Source organism: Uranotaenia lowii, chromosome 2 (genome assembly GCF_029784155.1).
Source record: "Uranotaenia lowii strain MFRU-FL chromosome 2, ASM2978415v1, whole genome shotgun sequence".
In the NCBI taxonomy this organism is placed as follows: domain Eukaryota; kingdom Metazoa; phylum Arthropoda; class Insecta; order Diptera; family Culicidae; genus Uranotaenia; species Uranotaenia lowii.
In genome coordinates, this window is record NC_073692.1 from 151,613,291 (window position 1) to 151,637,493 (window position 24,203).

The 24,203-nt window shown below is 37.9% G+C and overlaps 2 protein-coding genes across 3 annotated transcripts in view; both read right to left on the minus strand.

Moving 5' to 3' along the window:
- The window catches only part of LOC129749042 (sodium-coupled monocarboxylate transporter 1-like), a 31,771-nt gene that overhangs the window by 3,251 nt on the left and 4,317 nt on the right, over positions 1 to 24,203 (minus strand). The window contains exons 1-3 of one of the 2 annotated variants that reach the window (XM_055743868.1): positions 5,579 to 5,805; positions 5,012 to 5,519; positions 4,859 to 4,949 (exon numbers count right to left, since the gene is read on the minus strand). In XM_055743868.1, the coding sequence (XP_055599843.1) occupies positions 4,859 to 4,949; positions 5,012 to 5,502 (582 nt within the window). In that variant the 5' untranslated portion in view covers positions 5,503 to 5,519; positions 5,579 to 5,805. Of the gene's footprint in view, positions 1 to 4,858; positions 4,950 to 5,011; positions 5,520 to 5,578; positions 5,806 to 24,203 lie in introns of those variants that run through there. The other variant, XM_055743867.1, reaches the window with a different exon arrangement.
- On the minus strand, positions 16,192 to 17,179 carry LOC129741968 (uncharacterized). Its single transcript, XM_055733799.1, has 2 exons — positions 17,074 to 17,179; positions 16,192 to 16,956 (listed from the first exon to the last, which is right to left on the minus strand). Exon 2 carries the CDS (start codon positions 16,930 to 16,932, stop codon positions 16,192 to 16,194), a length of 741 nt encoding a protein of 246 aa, XP_055589774.1. The 5' UTR covers positions 16,933 to 16,956; positions 17,074 to 17,179.

Here is a 24,203-nt window from a genome sequence, read left to right on the forward strand (position 1 = left end):
CATGATCTGTTTAAAAGACTTTTTAATACAGTTAAAATTTATATTGCCTAAAAAAATGCAATCACTTCGCAGGAAAAATTCCTTAATTCCCGTTTCAAGTTAACAATTGATTTTTAAATGAAAAGCAATTTTTTGATTATGTTGTACATCTTGTTTACATAAATAATTGATGCAAATTTATGACTTCTTCTCCAAAAATTTATGTCTTCGAAAATTTAGGGCCTCAAACGTTTGTGTCTATATCGTGTGTAGTTTTACGCCATATGTGATGCTTCAAGTTTTTGCATCCAATTTGACATAAATTTACACTAAAACATCCCTCTTTATCCGGCAGTTTTCACGTATGTTCCTGAGAAATTAAATCCAATTTCATATTACATATCTTTAACAAAAAGGAAATTTATATTTAAAGTCAAACCTTGAATTAAAATCGGACAGCACGTTGCACCACAGACAACTTTTTGCGGAACTTACTCAACGTGCGGTAGTTGAATTTTTCCGGCCGAAGATAAATTTCCGCTAAGTATTAATTCACCCATGTTCCAGCAGTCATCAAAAACAGTCATCAAAAACAGTCATGAAATCCCAATGCTAGAGGGAATCTTGTTTTCCCTAAACTAGTTCGCTACTAACGAATTAGATTGACGATTCCGAAGAAAATAATTCCGCAAACAAAACATAGCATTTCAGTCAACTTTCTTTCACTCATATTTTACACTTTGGAAATGCGGTTTTCCGCAAATAATTTTACAAGACTCAAGAGATAGAATTAAATTGACATCGAATTTTCATTTTGTAAACCAAATTGAAAGCTACACACTTGTAATTTAGATGTAAAACAATTGAAATCTGAAAAAGAATAGGTGTGAATGAATAACCCAAAACCGTACCAATTTTTTCTAATTTTTATTTGGTTGCTGCTTATCAAAACCCACATTTATTTAGACATCGGAAGGTTGGGAAATTTCAACCTACATTCAGGAAAAGAGCTTATTTCCAGAACACAAAATCATGCATGACTCTGAATCTTTCTACAATATAAATCAGACTTTCAATTAGAATGAATGAAACAATTCTGATGAAATTGCAAAAATTTGATAAAATTAAATTACAGAAACAAAGTTAAGCAAGAGAATAACATAGCGAAGTGAGAAAGACATAGCAGTTTCGGAATCCATACCGAGAATTGAAAACAGAGGAATAAATTCAGTAAATCAATTGCCAGAGCAGAAAAAAAGCTATAAGTATGATTTGAGGCTTGATGGTGTAAGTGCAAAATTTAACAACTTCAAATAAATACTGCCAAACGACATGGTAATTTTATTTTAAAGTTGCTTGGAATGGCGCGAGTAAATTGCCCTTGAGAACAAACAATCTTCATCAGGAAGATTAGGCCATATTCTACAAATGAAGGACATTTCGATAGTTTAATTTTTTGGTGCTTTCCTTCTTTAACCCAACAATACTAAGCAAAATCAAAGTATGACGGAAACACGTGAATTATTTCCATTCAGTAATTGGCGTATGGTATTCATGCGAAAAATTTGGAGATATGCAAATAAAAGTTACAAGAAATAATTTTTTTTATGAAAAAAAAGTTGTTTTTTTAAATTGCTATTTGTTTGTAAAGTTTATTTATTTTTATTTTTTGAAGATAAAAATAAACGTTAAGTTTTGGTACAAATATGCATAATCGTAATAAAAGAAATTATATATTAAAGAAATGAATAAAACGGGTCTTTAAATCGAGCTCATTGTGTAACAAAAAATTAAAAAAAAAATATTTTACTGCATCAGTAACAGCTTTATTACGTATTATATAAAATATTTCCAGCTCATTCAAGTTCGATTAAGCTGACTTGTGTATGAATCGTTAACCTGTTAAATTTAACTGAACTTAATTAAAATTCTTTCGATGATTCATTCTGGTTTTGGATTAAAAAAAATTGGGCTGATAAAAATTCAGTATCTTGTCATTTTGATTATTTATTTTTAAATTTGCTTTCACTGAAAGGTTTTTGTGTTAAATATTAATTTTTGAAAATGCATTCTAAAATCTTTTAAATGGTTAACTGAATTTGAATAATGAAACCTATGGCATCAAAATAGGAAACTTACTTTAATCGATAGTAAAAAGCTTTGATTTTTTACAAGAGTCTATTATATTTAGTTGATTTTATTTGAGTATAGGGTATTTTAAGAAAGCCTTAAGTTATTTGCATTCATATAATTGTGTGCATTGTATTCTATAGTGAAATTAAATAAGCTTGTTAAGAATTGTTACTTACATGTAATGTATTTCATGGTTCCAATATTTTATTTGAAATTCGACTTATGAGTCTGAATAGGATCTGAATCAGATTCATGATTCGAAAATCATATTTTATCATGCCATTATTTCAAAACAGGTTTTTTTTTTAAATAATTTCTAATAATGTTTCGAACTGAAAAACAAGAATACTAAATTGGAGAAAGACATCTCTTATTTTGATAATATGTAACTAAAATGAAGTTATATATTTAGAACTGAATTCTGTCAACAAGTGAGAAAATTTTGGAAAATTGTAGCAGAATTCTGAGCCTGGGACTAGTTTTCGAGGTTTAATGACTTTTTAAGATTGATCCGGCGTTTAATTCACATTCGGGTCGGTATATTTTATCCCTGAAGGCTAAGGATGTTCCAGAAAATGTGAAATTCAAGTTAACTACCAAGCATCCCAGTATTAGGAGTGGTTGCTTCTAATGGATTGAAGATGCCTCGTGTTTCCATGAAAGCTGGAGTTAAAGTTAATACTGAAGTCTCTATGGACATTAAGAAATAACAGATGCTTCCGTTGGTTTTCCAACTAAGTGGAGCCCATGCCATATCTCGGAATGGATTCAATCCTGGCTGGTGGAGAATATGCAATTTTTGCTGAAGGATCATTAGCCTCCGAGCAGCCTGGTTTGGAAACCCCTATACTTTTTTTTATATGGGTGTATGAGAACGAAAGTGAACACATCGAGTCATTGTTTCTTAAAAAGTTTATCTACATGTCCGAATCAATAAAAATGTTTGAAAATCATGTTAAAACCCCTATGCCCATATGCCCTCAGCTATATGAAAAAAAAGGTTCTTGTCGATCTTTAAATCGTCGATCTAAGAAATTTATGCAAAATAAACTAAATAAAATTTTTTTAAACCGTTTTTATTGTTGTGAAAGTGTATATAGTGAGATAAATTTGTTAAAGATTTGTTTAGGGTTTGGTAATGCAAATTGTATTTTCGATGCATAAAATAGTTAAAATGTTTTGTGTAAAGCTAAAAATATATTTAAAAAAATCGAGACCATCAGCAAAGGTTGGCAAAGAGGCTGGCTTGAAAGTGACACATTATTCGATAATCAGCCTTTACTCCAATCATGAGTTCTAAATATTTCTTCGTCATTGGCATAAGATGTGGACGGCCACTGGTGATTCGATTTGAGACCGCCGGCATTCACACCTAGAGCAACCGCATTACGTATATCTGAAGGAAACAAAATAAAAACGTTGTTATGTCTCTTCCTATCCCATCAAAAGATAAAGTAGGATGAAAACAAACAGCCAGCAGGGTGACACTTGAATGAGGCGGCATAAGGAAAACTACAGGTAAAAAAACACATTTACTTGTTTCAAACCACCGGCAAACAACCAGGGCCAAGCAGATCCCGGCAACGTTATACAATACGTGTGGAGCACATCGCTTTTTTTTGACAAATTTAAGCTTTTTTCTTCAGATTTGAGCTTTCATCTCCTATGCTCTCAAGGCAAAACAAACTTAAATCTAAGAAAAAAAGCCTAAAAGCGACTCTCACCAAAACTTATTTAAAATATGTTGGCTTGCGCAGCTGGCGGTAAACATGTGTGCGTGTGTGTAAAAATCAGTTTCACGTTTCCAATTCCCTTTCCATCATAAGTCAATAGGTACTGGAAACCCCTGACCAAACACCAGAAAGTCAGCATGCGTTTTTGGCAGAAACACTATGACAACTAACCGTCGTTCTCTATATGGCTCAGGTATTACACTGGGTAAGCTGTCGGATGGGCAAGATTGAGGTAGAAAATGGTTGTGAGTTAGATTCTCACTAACGGCTTTTTATTTTATTTTCTTATTTCTGGGATAAACTATCCAATCAGTTAAAAATCCAATGAATTATTATTCTGGTTTCGATTTATGCCAGTATCGGGAAAGCAATCATATCATCTTTGGCGCAATTCAGCGCTTTTTCTGCACATAGTTTGCTTCGATCGACATTGAATTTTTGCACCCCTCTTCTGTGGGTGTAGAGGAAAATCGTGCCTTTGAGACCTTATGCTCGTATGCAGTACCCTCTAGTGAAATGAAAGCGGCGAGTGAGATTAAAAAAAACTCATTTTCTCCCCAATAGGATTTGGATGAAGCCCACAAATTACACACGACGTATTACAGGACAGGCCACTTCACGTTTTTACTAAAGGTATAAGGAATTAAATTTACCTTTTTTTTCGGCCGGTTTCGGGCTCGATGTTGCCCATCTTCAGGATGATGTCCGACTGACTACTTTACTGTAAAATTTTAAATTTAATTCCTTTTCCCGTTAGTAAAAACGTTAAGTGTCGTGGCCTGTAATACGTCGTGTGTTATTTGTGTAGCATAGCATAAGTTTCAACGTGTAACACAACCAGTGAAATTAGTGATGAAGCCCATTTTTAATTTCACCGAAAGAAACATGACCAAGATCATGTGGCGTCTTCGAAATAAACCCAACCAAGGATTCATTACCCTTATAAAAGTTACATTCTTTCTGAAATCTCAGTTATTTGAGACACTTCACAATTCTTATCCTATAGTACTCACCAGAAACGCGCAAATAATGCTCATCCAATACTGACCGCCATGGGCGTAGATCTCAGAAGGTGCTCCCAACAACGTGATGCCGGAAACATGTCTATGGATCAAACAAAGCATTTGAGTTGTTTGTGGGTTATTAATTTACAAGGAGTGACTTACGTAGCAATCAACGAAGCCGACACCGGAAACTTGCTCATCGATTTCCCGGCCAGCAGGTACTCCTTGGTGTTGTTCTGCTTAATTTTGGACACAAATCCAAAGTATACTCCTATCAGCGCCGACATGAGCAACATGGCGGCAAATATCACATAATCGACGGCCGAGAAGGACAAATCTTCTACATTCTCTAAGAAGGTTGTGCTTGTTGTTGGGCTGCCGCTAGGCCCTGATGTCGTTGAACTGCTGACGATGCTAAGAAGTTTCGCAGGATTCGAGGTGGATGTTATTGGATCAGTTGTCAATAACGATGGTATCGTGGAGGTTAGTAGCCTGGTGGCTTCCGTTAATATGCTGGAGGAAATTGTAGATGATAGTTCTGCCGAGGTTGTAGTGGGTAAGCCGCTGCTGGTAGAAATTACCTCAACTATTGGTGTTGTTTCATACTGTGAAAGTTCTTCGAACTCCTCCACCATGTGCAGATCTTCATCCATTGTAAGGGTATATCGATCTGGAATCAAAAATTGAATTGTTGTAAGTAAGTTTCTAATGATGGCCTTGTTAAATTACTAGTTAAGCTGGAACTAAACGTTTCTTCGAAACAAAAATTCGTTATATTTATATGCAAACAGCTTCCCTCCAAAAGAAGCGTGTTCTACTTCTTCGTTATCAACTTTGCCCATGACTTGGTCCTTTTCGTTGTTCAAATACAAATTTGTGTGCCCATGTACTTGACTCGCGTCAGAAGGTTTCTGTTCGGATTTTGGCGTGGCTGTCGCAATCTGTGTATGTACCCAAAGAGACGCTACCGGAGAAGGAGATTTACTTATCTGTTGTCCAGGAGATGATTTATCTTTAGCCCAAACAAGTGTCTACAAAACCGAGCCGGCTGCTGATGCTACCCGGCACTCGGCCATTATCAATTTGTCACCATACGTATTAAGATAGATCATCTTGTCTGTGCTATAAATGAAGCAAGCACGTGAGTTTATTGAAGTCGAGAATTGCGAAATTGATCCACACTGTTTGGACGCCCTGGCGGATAAAGTGGTTCAGAGAACTGTGATTTTTCATATAATAGTATACACATTTAGTGTATACGGTATAGTAACTAAATTTTTTGCCTAGAAAACTTGACTACTTTACAATACTTCTTCTTCATATCAATAACTAACTCAAAGAATATTAGGTAATATTGAAATTTGCCTGTTAACGTGATACGTGAAAGCGTTTCTTTGAGTGGTTTGTTACACCACTGTTTATTGAAAAATATATAATCAATCTAATGGTTTGTTTTGAGTTTTTTTATGGTCTTACCAGCCCATTTTGGTCCTTCCAGCAACCCATTCGCTTCTCGAGGAGTGGGAGTGACTATTCATGCTCTGGATAGTTATGTTTACATAATTTGATCAATTTCTTTACGAATTGTTTGTCTTACTCTTGCGTATGTCCATTACCGTACTTTTTTTTTATCTGATATATCACCAGATCTTCATCACATCGATATGTTCTTTTTCAGGATTTTAGTCATTGTTTCAGGTTGGCTATTCAACGTATTTTATTATCAGATTCTTAAAAACATTTAAGTTTCAACTGTCTTTGATTTTCGGCGGCAAGTTATTATACATCTTAAGTACGTTGCAGAAAACAGAACGTTTGGTCAACACTTTTTTCGTGTTTGGTAATTTAAAATCTTGAGCTCATCTTGTATTATATCTGTATGTTGAGCGATTACATACTGCAAATCGTCCAAAAAATAAGATGATAACATGCATTTCTTAATTGTGGATAGTAATCAAACGGGTACGCAATCCTCTACTTATCTGTCAACCATTGCAGCATAGCATACATAAGGGACCTAGGAGCATATCCATTGCATCGGATCACTACTCTCATTATCTTGTTTTGAATTCTCTATTTATTTATTTATTCATTTATTTAACATGTAGTTTAAGGTAATTCAATTCCTTGTTTTGTTACTACACTTCGTGCTTCAAAGTTACAAAAAAGATCATACTTAAACTAATTTTTCTCTTTGTGTTTGTTTTATTTATTTACTTACTGGTCCCCCCCGTTGAAAAAGCTATGACACTCTCTTCGAAAGACTTTAAGATTATTGCAGATTTTTAAACTGTTCGGAAGACTATTCCAAACAGATATGCCCCTGACAAGTATTGTTCTACTGTAACTTTCAGTGTAATGACGAGGTATTTTAAAATGAAGAATGCGTGGGCTTCTCAAGCGAATAAATTTTTCATGTAAGTAGGGTGGACTTTCCGCGGTTATGACTTTATAGATGAATATAGCAGTTCTTAGTTTATAGAAATTATCAAAAGGCGTGCTCAAAATATGCGTTTGATGGTGACTAACTCCATGGTAACGAGAAAGATTAAAGGTAAATCGGATACAGCAATGTAAGGCAATTTTAAGTCGGTTCATTAGTATTAAAGGAGCACCAACTAACAATTCTGCCCCAAAAACGAAGTGTGGAAGTATAAGGGATTTTACCAACTTCATTTTGGTACTAACAGGTAAGAAATATGATGTCAATCTTAGCATGCGTAACGTTTTATAAATTTTTGAGCACTGCGCATTAACAAATGCAGTCCATTGCAAATTATTTTGAATTACAACTCCTAAATTATTCATTCGATCGCAGTAGCTCGCCCAGTGCAGACGCATTTTTTTCTGCCTGAGTGTTTTGTTTGACTTTTTTAACCTAACAAAAGTGCTGTGTTCCGAAGTACGTTTTTCCACGAGGAGTGATTTTTTCCTGCTGGCTCGGTCGTTAATTGCCGGGGTTTGTCAACGGAGCCGGCTGGCACAGGTGTGCAAACGCCAATTTGGTTCGCTGCAGCAGGTTTTTTTTCCATCACCATCTCCATCAAGGCCATATTCATCTTCGGAAGGCGCCTTCCTGTTCGCCCTTCAAATTCGGATTTTGGACATCGTCAGGGCGGTAACTCGGAGGATTCGGTTCTGATCGCCGCATCCGGGTAATCACAGGACGGTCGAGCATTTGGTCCGATCAACGTCTACATCTTGCTCCAACGGAGGACCACGTGGCTGGTGAAAACATTTGTAGAAACAAAGTGCAAAAGCTTGTGAGTCTTTTATTCTTTTTTCACTTTTTCTTCTCTATCTGTTTCCCTTTATTCGATCATTGTGTGCTTCGTTTATATTTTCAAAACGGGAGCACTCGTGTTCTCGTGAGAAAATATGAACGATGGCGGGGAGTTGAACTCCTCAGCTGAGGATGATAAGGATGTTACCTACGAGGATGAGGAGCATTTGGAGGATTCAGATGATGCTGGTCCGTCAAATGTTTCTCATTCTTCGATGAGTGTTAGTTCTTTGTCCACCACGGTTGAGAGTAGAACACCCCGACTCCGAACCTACACAGACGGTTCATCTTTTACTGGGCCTTGGGTGGTTTTCATCCGGCCCAAACCTAATGGAAAACGTCTTAACGTGGTACAGATCACCAAAGATCTGGCGAGGTGGCCCTCCGTGACCAGCATTTCAAAGGTGCGACCAGACAAGCTGCGCGTTGTAGTGGCTGATCGGAAAGGTGCAAATGAAATTGTTGCCAGCAAGTTCATTAACCTGGAGTACCATGTTTTTGTTCCGTCTCGAAACGTCGAGATCGAGGGCGTGATAACGGAAATGAGCCTGGAGGCAGAGTACGTTAAGTCCAACGGCGTTGGAAAGTTTAAAGGCCTTGAGTCGACTTCGGTCGAAATCTTGGATTGCCGTCAACTTAAAACTGCCAACGTTGTGAACGGAGTTAAAAAGTACTCGCCTTCAGCCTCATTTCGCGTAACCTTCGCAGGTACCGCCCTCCCTCACTACGTTTTGATCAACGGAATGTTGAGGCTTCCTGTGCGACTCTTTGTGCCTCGCCCAATGAGTTGCAAAAAGTGCATGAAAATGGGACACACCGAGTCCCATTGTTGTAACAAGGCACGCTGCCCTCGTTGCGCAGAGATTCATGAGGAACGAGCGTGCTCAGCAATAGAACAGAAATGTGTCTATTGCGGGGGCTCACCTCATGATATCTCTGTGTGCGAGGCATTTAAGAGTCGCTGGGATAAGGAGAGGCGCTCTTTAAAAGAACGATCCAATCGTTCTTACGCCGCTATTTTAAAGAGCGCTTCTCCCCCGACTCAACCTCAGTTAAGTAACATTTTTTCAGTGCTGCCAGTTGACAATGAGGACTCCACTGATGAAGAGACCCCTTTCGTTTTTGTGGCAAACTCACGGAAACGAGCCAAAACAACTTCCAAGTCCTCCAAAGTTCCAAACAAAATCCCTACTATTAGTTCTCCAATCAGCGCCACTAAAAAGTCGGTAGCTCCGAATAAAGAAAAACTAGTTCCTCCTGGATTCCGAACGACTTTTTCACCACCAAATTTCACATCAACAGCGGGGACATCAGCTGCAGCGAGTACTCCAACCACTAACGCGGTTTTGTCTGAATCAGTCTCCCAGCCAGGACTTTTCAAGCTTTCTGACATTCTTAATGGAATTTTCTCGTTCTTAAACGTATCTGAATCCGTAAGAGGCATTGTTACTACAATGCTCCCTATAGTAAAGACACTTTTGAAGCAATTGATGCAAACTTGGCCCTTTCTATCAGTGTTTATCTCTCTCGATGGCTAATTTAAGCCGAGAGGTCGGAGATATCACTGTGTTGCAGTGGAATTGTCGTAGTTTAATCCCTAAATTGGATCCGTTCAAACATCTTCTTCATGAAACTAGTTGCGATATTTTTGCCCTTTCTGAAACATGGCTTTCTTCTCAAACAGATATTCCATTCCACGACTTTAACATTATCCGTCTGGATCGCAACGATTCTTATGGAGGGGTGCTTTTGGGGATCAATAAGCGCCACTCCTTTTATAGAATCCACCTCCCTTTATCAGGAGGAATTGAAGCTGTTGCATGTCATACAACTATAAGAGGTAAGGACTTATGCGTTGTCAGTTTGTACTGGCCTCATAGAGTTGCAGTGGATCGAAGTCACCTAGAGGACCTGTGCTCAGTACTTCCTGAGCCAAGGTTGATCCTGGGTGACTTCAATTCACATGGAACTGTCTGGGGAGAACAAATTGACGATAGTCGTTCTACTCTTATTTATGACATTTGTGACATTTTCAATTTAACAATTTTGAACACGGGTGAAAAAACACGAGTACCTAAACCTCCTGCAAGACAAAGTGCAATTGACCTCTCACTCTGCTCAAATTCACTATCATTGGATTGCCAGTGGAAGGTAATCCCCGATCCCAATGGTAGTGATCACTTGCCTATCAAAATATCGATCACCAATGGGGTCAACACTTCAAACTCAACAAACATGGCATATGATCTCACAAGACACATCGACTGGAAAAAGTACTCGGACGCAGTTATTTCAACCATCAATTCTGTGGATGTATTACCTCCGTTGGAGGAATATACTTTTCTTGCTCGCTTGATTTATGAAAGTGCAGTTCAATCTCAAACGAAACCCATCCCAGATCCATCTGTTCGCCGAAGGCCTCCCAATCCATGGTGGGACAGTCATTGTACTAAACTGTACGTGGACAAATCGAACGCTTTCAAAGTTTTTCGGAAACACGGAACCCTGGATAACTTCAACGCGTATTTTGCTCTTGAGCAGCAATTTAAAAACCTGATCAAGGGAAAAAAACGTGCACATTGGCGTAATTTTGTGGGAGGTTTATCGCGGGAAACATCCTTAAGCACTTTGTGGAATGTGGCACGCAGCATGCGCAATCGTTCTTCCACGAACGAAAGTGAAGAACATTCGCATAAATGGATTTTAAATTTCGCACGGAAAATCTGTCCAGATTCCACACCTGTGCAAAAAATCATCCGAAGTGTGTCTCCGAACAGATGTGATTTGGATTCCAGCTTTTCAATGATGGAATTCTCACTTGCTCTCCTCTCTTGTAACAATTCAGCTCCGGGAGTTGATAAAATAAAATTCAACTTGTTGAAAAACCTTCCGGATGCCGCCAAATTTCGCTTGTTGAATTTATTTAATCAATTCTTAGAGCATAACATTGTTCCCGAAGATTGGAGACAAGTGAGAGTTACTACTATCCAAAAGCCTGGGAAACCAGCGTCCGATTTTAATTCGTACCGTCCAATAGCGATGTTGTCTTGCATTCGGAAATTGATGGAGAAAATGATTTTGTTCCGATTGGATAAATGGGTGGAAACAAATGGTCTCCTTTCAGATACCCAATTTGGGTTTCGAAGGGGCAAAGGGACAAACGATTGTCTTGCTTTGCTGTCTTCAGAGATACAAATGGCGTACGCAAAACGTGAGCAAATGGCTTCAGTGTTTCTAGACATAAAGGGAGCTTTTGATGCAGTCTCTATAGAGGTGTTGTCAGACAAGTTGCACTCTCGGGGTCTGCCTCCACTATTGAACAACATCTTATACAGCTTGCTTTGTGAGAAACATCTGAACTTTGCTCACGGAGATATTTCAATTAGAAGGACTTCTTACATGGGCCTCCCGCAAGGTTCATGTTTGAGTCCACTTTTGTACAACTTTTACGTAAGTGACATCGACAGTTGTCTCTCTGAAGGTTGCACACTAAGACAACTTGCAGATGACGGAGTAGTGTCTGTCACAGGATCTACTGAGTCTCATCTGCACAGACCTTTACAAGATACTTTAGACAGATTGTCAACCTGGGCTTTGGGGCTTGGGATTGAGTTTTCTCCACAGAAAACGGAGATGGTTGTTTTCTCTAAGAAACGTAGACCTGCTCAACCTAAGCTTCAACTCCTAGGCAGAACGATCACTCAATCGAGGTGTTTTAAGTATCTTGGGGTTTGGTTTGATTCCAAGTGTACCTGGAGAGCCCACATTGAGTATCTGAAAGGAAAATGCCAACAAAGAATCAATTTTCTCCGATCAATCACTGGCACCTGGTGGGGAGCCCATCCAGAAGATCTTTTAAAATTGTATCGAACAACTATTCTCTCAGTTATGGAATATGGTAGCTTCTGTTTCCAGTCAGCTGCTAAAACTCATCTCATCAAACTCGAGCGTATCCAATATCGTTGTCTTCGCATCGCCTTGGGCTGTATGCTCTCAACGCATACCATGAGTCTTGAAGTTTTGGCAGGCATACTTCCACTAAAAGATCGATTCAATTTATTATCACTCCGGTTCCTCATCAGGTGTGAGGTCATGAACCCATTGGTGATCGTAAATTTTGAAAGACTACTTGAGCAAAATCTTCAAATAAGATTTATGTCTATATATCATGTCTTTATGTCCATGCAGTTTAATCCTTCTTCGTACTCTCCAACTCGTGTTTTCATCCCTGACTACGACACCTCTTCTGTCCAGTTTGATTTGTCTATGCAGCAAGAAATTCGTGGAATCCCTGATTCACATCGCCCACTTCTGATTCCAAGAATTTTCGATGCTAAATATAGACACGTCAATGCTGACAAAATGTACTTTACAGATGGGTCGCTTATAGAGGAATCAACGGGATTTGGAGTTTTTAACGAAATAGCTACCGCCTCTTATAACCTCCATCCACCATGCTCGGTATACATCGCAGAGTTAGGAGCCATTTACTGGGCGTTGGACAGCGTCGTTTCAAGGCCAGTAGGACACTACTACATTATAACGGACAGCCTCAGTTCTGTTGAAGCAATCCGTTCAATAAGACCAGGAAAGCACTCACCGTATTTCCTCGGGAAGATACGAGAGACTCTGAGTGCTTTATCAAGACGTTGCTTTGCCATCACCTTCGTTTGGGTCCCCTCACATTGCTCGATAATGGGTAATGAGAGGGCGGACTCTCTGGCAAAGGTGGGGGCGATGGAAGGCGACACATATCACCGTGAAATCGTCTTCAACGAATTTTACTTCTTAGTTCGAAGAAACTCTCTTGTCAACTGGCAGCGCAAATGGGACGAGGATGAGAAGGGTCGGTGGCTCCACTCGATTATTCCAAAGGTAAGCCTTAAACCCTGGTTTAATAGATTGGATCTGAGTCGGGATTTTATTTGTATATTTTCCCGTCTCATGTCCAATCATTATTCCTTAGACGCGGTACTCTATCGTTTTGACATTGCTGGCAGCAATTTGTGTAGTTGCGGCCAAGGTTACCATGACATCGAGCATATTGTCTGGTCGTGTGAGGTCCATCTTGTCGCCAGAACGAATTTAATTGACTCCCTTCGGGCCCGAGGAAAACCACCTAATGTTCCAGTGAGAGATGTACTAGCTGTGCTAGATTTGGACTACATGTTCGAAATCTACCTTTTTCTAAAAGCTATCGATCTTCGTCTATAATTCTTTTTTATTTTCATATTTCCCTTTCCTATCTTCTTTCTCTTTAAAATAAAAGTGTTAAGCTAAGCAAAATATTGTAAAAACAAAAAACGAGTTTGGCTCCTTAAAACCTGAAGGTATGAGCCGTTTCAAATAAAGATTTACAAAAAAAAAACTCCTAAATTAGTTGCTTTCTCTACGTACCCGATAGTGTCGTTACCTATTTTAAGCGGTGGTAAATTTGAAGTGTTATAGGATGAGGGGAAAAACATAGCTTTGGTTTTGTCACTATTGATAGGTAATTGGTTCCTTTGAGACCATCTATAAACATTTTTTAAGTCCGAGTTCATGGCATCAAGTAAAAGTCCGGGCTGATAACTTGGATTCGAAAGATAAATTTGAACATCATCGGCGAACAAATGAATGTTACTTCTCCTGCAAGACATAGGCAAATCGTTGATGAACATGGAAAATAGAATCGGTCCTAAAATTGATCCTTGTGGAACTCCCGAAATCACCGGAGCGGCTCTTGATCGCGAACCGTTACAAATAACAAACTGACTTCGATTTCCTAAATAGGAATCTAACAACGATACAGCACTTCGCGAAAACATGAATTGGTGTGAAAGCTTTTTAAGAAGTTTAACGTGTGAAACTCTATCGAATGCTTTAGAGAAGTCTATCATCAACAAGATCGATAGTTGTTTCTTATCAACTGCACTATGGATATCATCAATTACTTTAGTAATAGCGGTTGTTGTATTGTGCTTTGTTCTAAAACCTGATTGATATTTACTGAGAAGGTTAAAAGTATTAAGAAAAGATTGGATTTGTAATTTTAGTATACGCTCGAACACCTTTGAAAGAACACATAGAATGCTTATTGGACGTAGATTTGAAATATCTTTGCTATAAGATTTTTTCTTCAAAGGCAAGATTTTAGAAACCTTCCATGCTCTAGGAAACTTACTGGTCCTTGTGATTGAGTTGAAAAGCTTACACAGGGGATACCTTAGAGATGGTAGAAGAATTTTAATGAATTTAAGCGGAATTTCATCTGGACCTGTAGCATTAGATTTAATCGAGTTTGCAGCTAATATTACATCATTAGTGTCGATTGTAGTAAAACGGAAACCATAAGCATTCAATGGTACAATCGGTAAAAAAGAATCCTCGGCAATAAAATTTGATGCGAAGTATTGATTAATCTGGTCACTAGAATTGTTGAAGATTTCATCACGATTGGGGCTAGGGTTCTGTATTAGCTTCAATCTTTTCCATAGTTGTCTTGGGTTTGATGTTTGTAGTCGATTTGAAACCGAATCTATCTTGGCACGCTTGATTTTATTTGTCACTAAATTTCGTAATCTCTTGTAATGCTCAAAATCGTCTTGCAATTTAGATCTAACCCAGCATCGATAAGCAATATCCCGGTTGCTCATAGCGTTTCGAATGTCCTGATTGAACCAAGGATTTTTCTTAGGGGAACTTCTCTTAAGTGGAACGAATTTCTCAAAAAGATCTAATATGAACCTATTCATTATTTCTAGCAAGATATCGGGATCATCAATCCGATCACAGAAGGACCAGTCATAAGAATCGAAGGTAGAAAGTAGAAGATTGACGTTTAAATTCGAATAGTCTCTAAAAAAAGAATAGCTAGTGTTACGAGCCCAACTTATGTTAAGAGTACCGAAAATTATATCGTGTTTTGAAAAACCTGACGCCGACACTTGATCATGATTCAGAATAAAGTCGTTTTTATTCGTGCTAAACAAATCGATTAAGGAACTCCCACTTGAATAAAAGTGAGTTGGATTGGTATTAACACAAAATAAACCTAGATTTTCTAGAACGTCTTTAAAATTATTGGTTGGTCCACACGAATTGAGCAAGTTCGTATTAAAGTCTCCTACTAGTACTATCTTTTCATGCATGAGGGAAATATCTGTGAACAATTCATTCAGTTTATCTGCACAATTATTTCCGGGTGGATTGTAAAACACTCCTAACAGAAAAGTTTGACTTTCTACCGTAACTTGTATACAAAGATATTCTGTTCTATCTGGATGCCCACTATTTATTTTAGATGAAATAATGGAAGTGCATTTAAGATTGTTTCTGTAGTAAACACAAATTCCACCCCCACGGGCATATGATCTGTCGTTACGTAGGAGTTGATAGCCATCAATCGAAATATTGTTATCAGGAACTGCACTATTTAACCACGTCTCTGTCAAACAGATGATATCGATTTTACTTTTTTCAAAACAGGTAGTAAGTTCATTAAATTTACACATCTGTCTTGCGCATAGGCTTTGGATGTTGATGTGACAAATATTGAGCTTATCGCATTGCAAAGAACAGTCCATAACTATACGAGGAATACAAGCATTACTTACGTTGTCAGGAGCACGGTTTGGATTAGAAGACATCATAAATTAAAACTTGAATAATGAGAGAGCATAGCATTTTCCTCCCCATATTCACCAGTAAGTAAGTTTCACAAATAATAACTATAACTAAGTAATTCATTTTCATAATTCACAATGACCATTTAAGTAGATAACAGTCCATGTTATTAAGCATAAAAAAGCACGTTCACAGCCCCACTATCGAGTCACTGCAGCAACCCACCCACGCAGCAACACAGCAACGTTTTTCACGAACAAGACTTTTAGGACGGAAGGAGTCATGGATAGCTTGGGGATCGGAGTCATGGGATGTGAAGGAAGGATAAAAGAAAAGCTAAGTAGGAAGGGTTACGTTGTTTGTTTGACTTTCAGGAGCGGACGGATTCAAGGGGATGAAAGGATCGGAGTCATAGGATATTGAGGGAAGGAATATGATATAAACAAGGAAAGGTTCAGGTGTTTGTATTTGGTGTTTTTATTTGGTCGATCGAGGTAATCAGCATCGGCTCATTTACGGCAGCGGTTTTCACAAACACCAGTCCATCTCTCGTAAACGTAGAAAGTACTAATCCAGACTGCTTGAGCTTGAGCACCTCTCCTCTGAGCTTCCGTGTATGTTCCGAAAGATTTTCATTGATGTAGATTCTCCGGTTTATGTTGATATCGATATGTGTAAGCGACAGGTTACATGTTTTCAGATACCGACTGTAGAAATCATTTCTAACACTCTTGAAGGCGAACTCTAGTAGTACAGGAGGTGAAGTAGTCGTCTTGATCGGCAAGCGAGCCAACCGTCTGGCGTGAACCAAGGGTAGACCATCATCGGAGAAACCGAGTGTACGCGAAATTTTGCAGATTATATCGTTCAATCTCTCATCTGTTTGGAACGGTATACCGGTGATGATCAGATCGTTGGCTTTAGTGAGATGAAGCATTCTGTTTTGAGTGAGCTTGAGATCTTCTTGGACGGATAGTATTGACTGAGAGCATTCTTGCTTGTATTTGCTCATCTCATCTCTCAGCGTGGCGATTTCAGATTGCAGCTCTTCTTTGGTTTCAGATATTTTTGTCAACACTTGCTGGATGGCGACGTCGATCATGCTCTGGATACGATCCAAAATATCAGAAGAATCATGGTAGTCGTCCGAGGTGTCGAGTTCTTTGTTTGGTCTTTTTGGCCTATCTTTGCCCATGTTGTCGATGTAGTGGTGGTTTGACTAGCAAATATCGAAACTTTATGAAACTTAGGCAAAAGTTGGATTTATCAAATTGAAATTTGATCACGAATGAAGAGCGATTCTATGCGAAAACCGATGTCGTTTAGCGGAACGTACACTTAAGCGAGTATTTACGGAACAAAACTCATTAATACGGTTGATTTACACGGGTAAAAAGCAGATATTAACCGGCCACGATAACTATTACTACTTGTCCATCTAACACACTGAGAAAAAAAAAAAAATATTATTTGAGTACTTATCAGATGCATGAAGCAATATAGTCGAGCAATATTCAGAGGTTGGCATAATAACAGATTCAACGTTTTTTCTCATATGGCAACCGTCAGAAATTTATTTATGAAGCATCTGAATGACTCTCTACAGTTTCGACTAAATGTTAATTATTTGTCTAAGTTTAACGCTTATGCTTGATTACAAGAAATGTAATCTAATCATTGACGCTTATTTTATAAAATTTAAAAAAAATATCTATTGATCCGTTGAAGAAATAGGAGAATTTATTTGAATAACAAAATACTGTACTTGAAAACAAAAGGCAACACAGTCTATTGTGATACTGTATTGTGAATGGAAATTTTCATTATTTTTAAGTGAAACTAACTTTTACTGAAAGGTTGTCATGTACAAAGTCTTATGATCTTCTGTCAAGTGGTATTTGAGAAAGTTTCCGATGCAGAAGATAATCGTCCAACATTTTTAGGTGATCGGAAAGTTAGGTTTCCAGTTTTTTCATGATAAATGCAGTAAGCGGTTGAAACATTCAATTATATAAAATTGTCTTATAACGGTTTTAGTCTGACTTCTCTTCAAAATGCTTGAAATAATGCTCATCCATTTGTACATCACGACGTTGGCGCAAATTACTAACAGCAAATGTACTCTTCACGCGGAACATATTTGTGGGATGTTAACTTGGATGTGATTACTAAACTTTCTCAAGGGGGGGTAGGGTCTAACGGGTAAAAATAACACCGTTTTCACGATTTTTTTCTAGAACTATCGTTCAAACAAATGTATTCAAATTTTTTGCATTATACAAAGCATTGTTAAAAGAACATTTAGTATTTTTTTCGTAGAAAAATATTGAAAAATGAGCCGGTGACGGAGCACTTTCGAGGATGCCTTTTAGAAAACAGGATTTGCGGTGGACACTGTATCTCAGCACAGAATCATCTGAGGTAAAAAAAATCAGAGCAAAATATTTTTATTAGATGTTTTTCTGGACCCCAACGTTTTTATTTAACTTAAAAAAAATTTTATGAAATTTTTGTGGCTGTTTGAAGTAAAAACTACGATTTTTCACGAAAAAATCCGCCATTTTTCACCTGTAAAATCTCCCCAAAGTAAAAAAAACAAAAAAATAAAAACGTTGGGGTCTGGTATTTTATATGTAGAAAATATGTTCCAAATTTGAAAAGAATCGGATAAGTAGTTTTCAAATGACGATGTCCACGGACTTTAAAAAAGTGCTTTCGAGAAAAACGCGTTTGAAGTTTCTGCTCTTGCTTTCTTGCAGTATAAGATAGGAGGAGATAAAGGCCTATAATTTCTACAGTTTTGCTCCAATTGACTTGAAAATTTGACACAACATTCTTGAAATGTTTTGCAATAAGAAAATAAAAAAATTAAAAAATCAATTTTTTGAAAGTGTTAGACCCTACCCCCCCCCCCCCCCCCCCCCCTTAAGAGGCAGAGAATAAATCTAACCAGCCAGTTCGATTCCGAGTCAGTTTTTTTTTATTTAGAATCAAAACAACTTTAGTGATATTGACTCAAATAGGTATTATGTATTTTAGAGTTATTGACTGATGTTCATAAAATTCGTCATACAAGTTAGTTTAGAAAAAACGATATTGTTACGTACGGGTTTGATGACCCTAACTGTATCAAAAACGTGAAATTTCTTGACAAATTCAATTAAACATCGGCACAACCACAGCAAATTTCATACACAAGCAAGTTTTGATATAACGTGACAATCTATTGAATTGAACCCCAATATTGCTCTTCAATTAAAAGAGAGGGGGTTCAGCCTAAAACAGGAAAAATTTATGTACAATTTCAAATTGATGTTCATCAAAACTGAAACATTACAAGAAATGATCAATTGCACTCAAGGACATGAGTAGTTTCCATCATAGGGGAGAGGCTGACTATATGCGCATATTAAGGAAAGCACTCATTTTCTCCCATATTCCAAAAGATAGGAGTCTGAAAACTATATGCACATAAGCGGACATCTGTTTTACATACGTTAGACCAATTTTTCAGTAAAAATCTCTTACGGTTTTTGTGAAAATCATTTTATAATAAAAGTAGTCAAAATTGCCGATTTCCGAAACCGGCATGTTAAATGCGCATATTTATGTTTTAAACTATATTTCTGTTACACTTGCAATATTTTGATATTATTTAATTGAAAATGGTAGAAACGAATGTTATGCATACGTCAAGGCTGAAATTTTGGTGAAATTTTAGATATCACTAGATCTTTTGCATGAAAAACAGTTAGGTATGAAATATGGCCAAATTTCATGGTAATATTTTGTTCATATCATATTTTATCGGATCAGTATGAAGTTCTTCTGTTTTCGCTGTAAGATTGTGATTTGAGGGTAGATTTAATGCTTCAATGATAAAAAGAAAAAAAAAATAATAAGACTTATTGATATAGGCATTTAACCTGCCTGCTATGGGCATTCAGAACCTCTCTCTCTCCCTCTCTCTCCCTCTCTCTTTTTTTTTCTTTTTTTTTTGTTTTTTTTTTTTAAAGACAACACCGTCTTAGCCGATTTAGGCTTTACAGACTGAATAAATGACGTGAACAACTTAAGATTAACATTTAACACCCAGTACCGAGATGGGAATCGAATCCATGCCATCAGTGGACCAGCGATTACCGTCTTACCACGCTAACCACTCGACCACGAAGACTTATTCCAATATCTTATCATTTACTTCTTTGCCAAAAGCTTCAATTTGTTGAATTTCCGATTTTCAGATGAATAAGAAAAAAAACCATTAACATTTTTGTTCACAGAATCTGTGCGCACGATAATTAAAGTTCAATATATTTTAACAGAACTAACAAAAATCATGTTTGTATTTTTAAATTGGTTTAGCTTTATATACCAATTAAATTTCTTCATGCCATGTGTCAAAAGCGTATTACCCTCAAACTGCACTGATTAGATATGTTGAATCTCCAGCCGTATCGTCAATCGGCTGAATGCGCATATTACCCAACATGCGCATTTAGGAACACTTCCCTCTACCTGGAATAAGGTTGCCAGATTTTAGTTCAACGTGTATCCGGGCCGGACAAATCCGGGTAATTTTAATTAAAAACCTGTAAAAATCCAGACATATGATTTTAAAATTGCCGACCATATATCCGTGCAATATCCGGCTAATTTTGTCAAAATACAGATATAAGGAAAATGAAGAAAAAAATTGAATAAAATTAACTTCCACAAAACTTATCGACTGATATCAAATCGTATTCTAGGCTTCAAAAAATCCTTTCATGATAATTTTTCAGTAAACTTGCAGTAAATACAACACAATTTATGATTTTTTTTTTGATTTTCCAAATAAAGTGAATAAATCAGGGTAACATTCGGGCATTTTTCTATGAAATCCAGTCAACCAGGCCAAGCCGGGCTGTTCCCAAATTTTGTATTAATTATCCGGACGAAACCGGATAAAACCGGGCAATCTGGCAACCTTGATCTTGAACGTCCACCAATTTTAAGAAAAACGAAATGATCTAAACACAATTTGTTTATTAAGATACGTCAGACAGAAATGTTTACCTTATTTTCAAGGTCGAAAAAACTTTTTCATTTGCGATTCCCGATCAATACACTACCTACTTTGTTTATTAAAAAGTAGACTTCTTAAATGGACAAGAATGGAGTGTTTTCTACAGTATAAAAGACAGTTAAAACAATCTGAAAGACCACCAGGATATTGCCAAGTTTTTTTTTAAATCTTTATAAGAACGATATCTTCAGTAAAACGCTACTGTGTAACGCAAAATAATTTGAAAATTTATTTTACGGTGTTTTTCACGTAAACTTAGCTTTTGATGCATCCCTTCGATTCTACGTGAATCTGGTAGTAACTGATATTTTTCCTCATGAATTTCACGTTAAGTCAGAGAGAATGGCTTCTGGAATCCATTTTTAGGAACTTCCTCAAGCGTTTGGTTGAAAATTCTTATAAGAAAAAGAGTTGGTATCAATCAGCTGAGTTTGTTTGAGTTGTGAAAATTGTGTTGCACGTTTGTTTTGTGTTATTTCGTGATTTCTACGGAACCCTGATCGAGGTTACTAACGCTGACATTTTTAAAAGCCCTTGAAGATAGAAGAAAAGGGTAAGTCAAAATAGTAATACACCAAGGTCTTTTTTTACACTGATATACGTACCGCGTAAAAAAAACCGTGTAAAAAAAAACCGTGTTAATTCCCGAAAACCGTGTAAAAAAAAACCGTGCTAATTGCGGAAAACCGTGTAAAAAAAGACCTTTAAATTTATGCAGCTTTGAAACTTGTAACAATAAGACATGTAACTAGACACTTTAGACCTTAGACCTGACACCTGAGACCTGAGACTTGAGACCTGTAACTTGAGACTTTAGACTTAAGACATGAGACCTGAGATCTGAGACTTGCGAACTGGTACCTTGAACTTGAGACCTGACAATTGAGACATGAGACCTGAGAACTGATACGTGAGACCTGAGACTTTCGACATGACACCTGAGACCTGAGACCTAAAACCTGAGACATGAGACATTAGACATTAGACATTAGACCTGAGACCTAAGGCATGGGACATTAGACCTGAGACCAGAGACACAAAACATGAGACCTGAGACATGAGACCTGAGACATGAGACCTGAGACCTGAGACCTGAGACCTGAGACATGAGACTTGAGACATGAGACATTAGACATTAGACATTAGACCTGAGACCAGAGACACAAAACATGAGACCTGAGACATGAGACCTGAGACATGAGACCTGAGACATGAGACATTAGACATTAGACATTAGACATGAGACCTGAGACTTGAGACATGAGACATTAGACCTGAGACATGAGACATTAGACATTAGACATTAGACATGAGACATGAGACATGAGACTTGAGACCTGAGACCTGAGACATAAGACATGAGACATGGGACCTGAGACATGAGACATGAGACCTGAGACATGAGACCTGAGACATTAGACCTGAGACTTGAGACCTGAGACATGAGACATTAGACATTAGACATCAGACATTAGACATTAGACATTAGACATTAGACATTAGACATTAGGCATTAGACTTTAGACATTAGACATTAGACATGAAACATTAGACATTAGACATTAGACATGAGACATGAGACATGAGACATTAGACATGAGACATTAGACATGAGACATTAGATATTAGACATGAGAAATGAGACCTGAGACATGAGACATGAGACATGAGACATGAGACATGAGACATGAGACATGAGACATGAGACATGAGTCATGAGACATGAGACATGAGACATGAGACATGAGACCTGAGACATGAGACATGAGACATTGGACATTAGACATTAGACATTAGACATTAGACATTAGACATTAGACTTTAGACATTAGATATTAGACATGAGACATTAGACATTAGACATTAGACATTAGACATAAGACATTAGACATTAGACATTAGACATGAGACATGAGACATGAGACATGAGACATGAGACATGAGACATTAGACATGAGACATTAGACATTAGACATTAGATATTAGACATGAGAAATGAGACCTGAGACATGAGACATGAGACATGAAACATGAGACATGAGACATGAGACATGAGACATGAGACATGAGACATGAGACATGAGACATGAGACATAAGACATGAGACATGAGACATGAGACATGAGACATGAGACATGAGACATGAGACATGAGACATGAGACATGAGACATGAGACCTGAGACATGAGTCATGAGACCTGAGACATGAGGCATGGGTCTCAGGTCTCAGGTCTAATGTCTCAGGTCTTATGTCTCAGGTCTATTGTCTCAGGTCTAATGTCTCTTGTCTCATGTCTCATGTCTCATGTCTCATGTCTCATGTCTCATGTCTCATGTCTCATATCTAATGTCTCATGTCTCATGTCTCATGTCTCAGGTCTAATGTCTCATGTCTCAAGTCTCAGGTCTCAGGTCTCATGTCTAATGTCTAATGTCTAATGTCTAATGTCTAATGTCTAATGTCTAATGTCTCATGTCTCATGTCTCAGGTCTAATGTCTCATGTCTTATGTCTCATGTCTCATGTCTCATGTCTCATGTCTCATGACTCATGTCTCATGTCTCATGTCTCATGTCTCAGGTCTTAAGTCTCAGGTCTAATGTCTCATGTCTCAGGTCTCATGTCTCAGGTCTCATGTCTCAGGTCTCATGTCTCATGTCTCAGGTCTCAGGTCTCAGGTCTCAGGTCTCAGGTCTCAGGTCTAATGTCTCATGTCTCAGGTCTCAGGTCTCATGTCTCATGTCTCATGTCGCATGTCTAATGTCTCAGGTCTAATGTCTCAGGTCTCATGTCTCATGTCTCATGTCTCATGTCTCATGTCTCATGTCTCATGTCTCATGTCTCATGTCTCATGTCTCATGTCTCATGTCTCATGTCTCATGTCTCATGTCTCATGTCTCATGTCTCATGTCTCATGTCTCATGTCTCATGTCTCATGTCTCATGTCTCATGTCTCATGTCTCATGTCTCATGTCTCATGTCTCATGTCTCATGTCTCATGTCTCAGGTCTCATGTCTCAAGCTAATGTCTCAGCTCTTATGTCTCAGGTCTCTGGTCTCAGGTCTCAGGTCTCAGGTCTCAGGTCTCAGGTCTCAGGTCTCAGGTCTCAAGTCTCATGTCTCAGGTCTAAAGTCTCATGTCTCGTGTCTCGTGTCTCGTGTCTGCGGTCTCAGGTCTCATATTTCAGGTCTCAAGTCTCAGGTCTGATGTCTCAAGCCTCAGGTCTCATGTCTCAGGTCTAATGTCTCATGTCTCGTGTCTGAGATCTCAGGTCTCATATTTCAGGTCTCAAGTCTCAGGTCTAATGTCTCAGGTCTCAGGTCTCAGGTCTCAGGTCTCAGGTCTCAGGTCTCAGGTCTCAGGTCTCAGGTCTCAGGTCTCAGGTCTCAGGTCTCAG

What these genes read in the sequence shown, in the direction of transcription:
- LOC129741968 (XM_055733799.1), bottom strand. Translation starts at nt 16,932, where the DNA reads ATGGGCAAAGATAGGCCAAAAAGACCAAACAAAGAACTCGACACCTCG.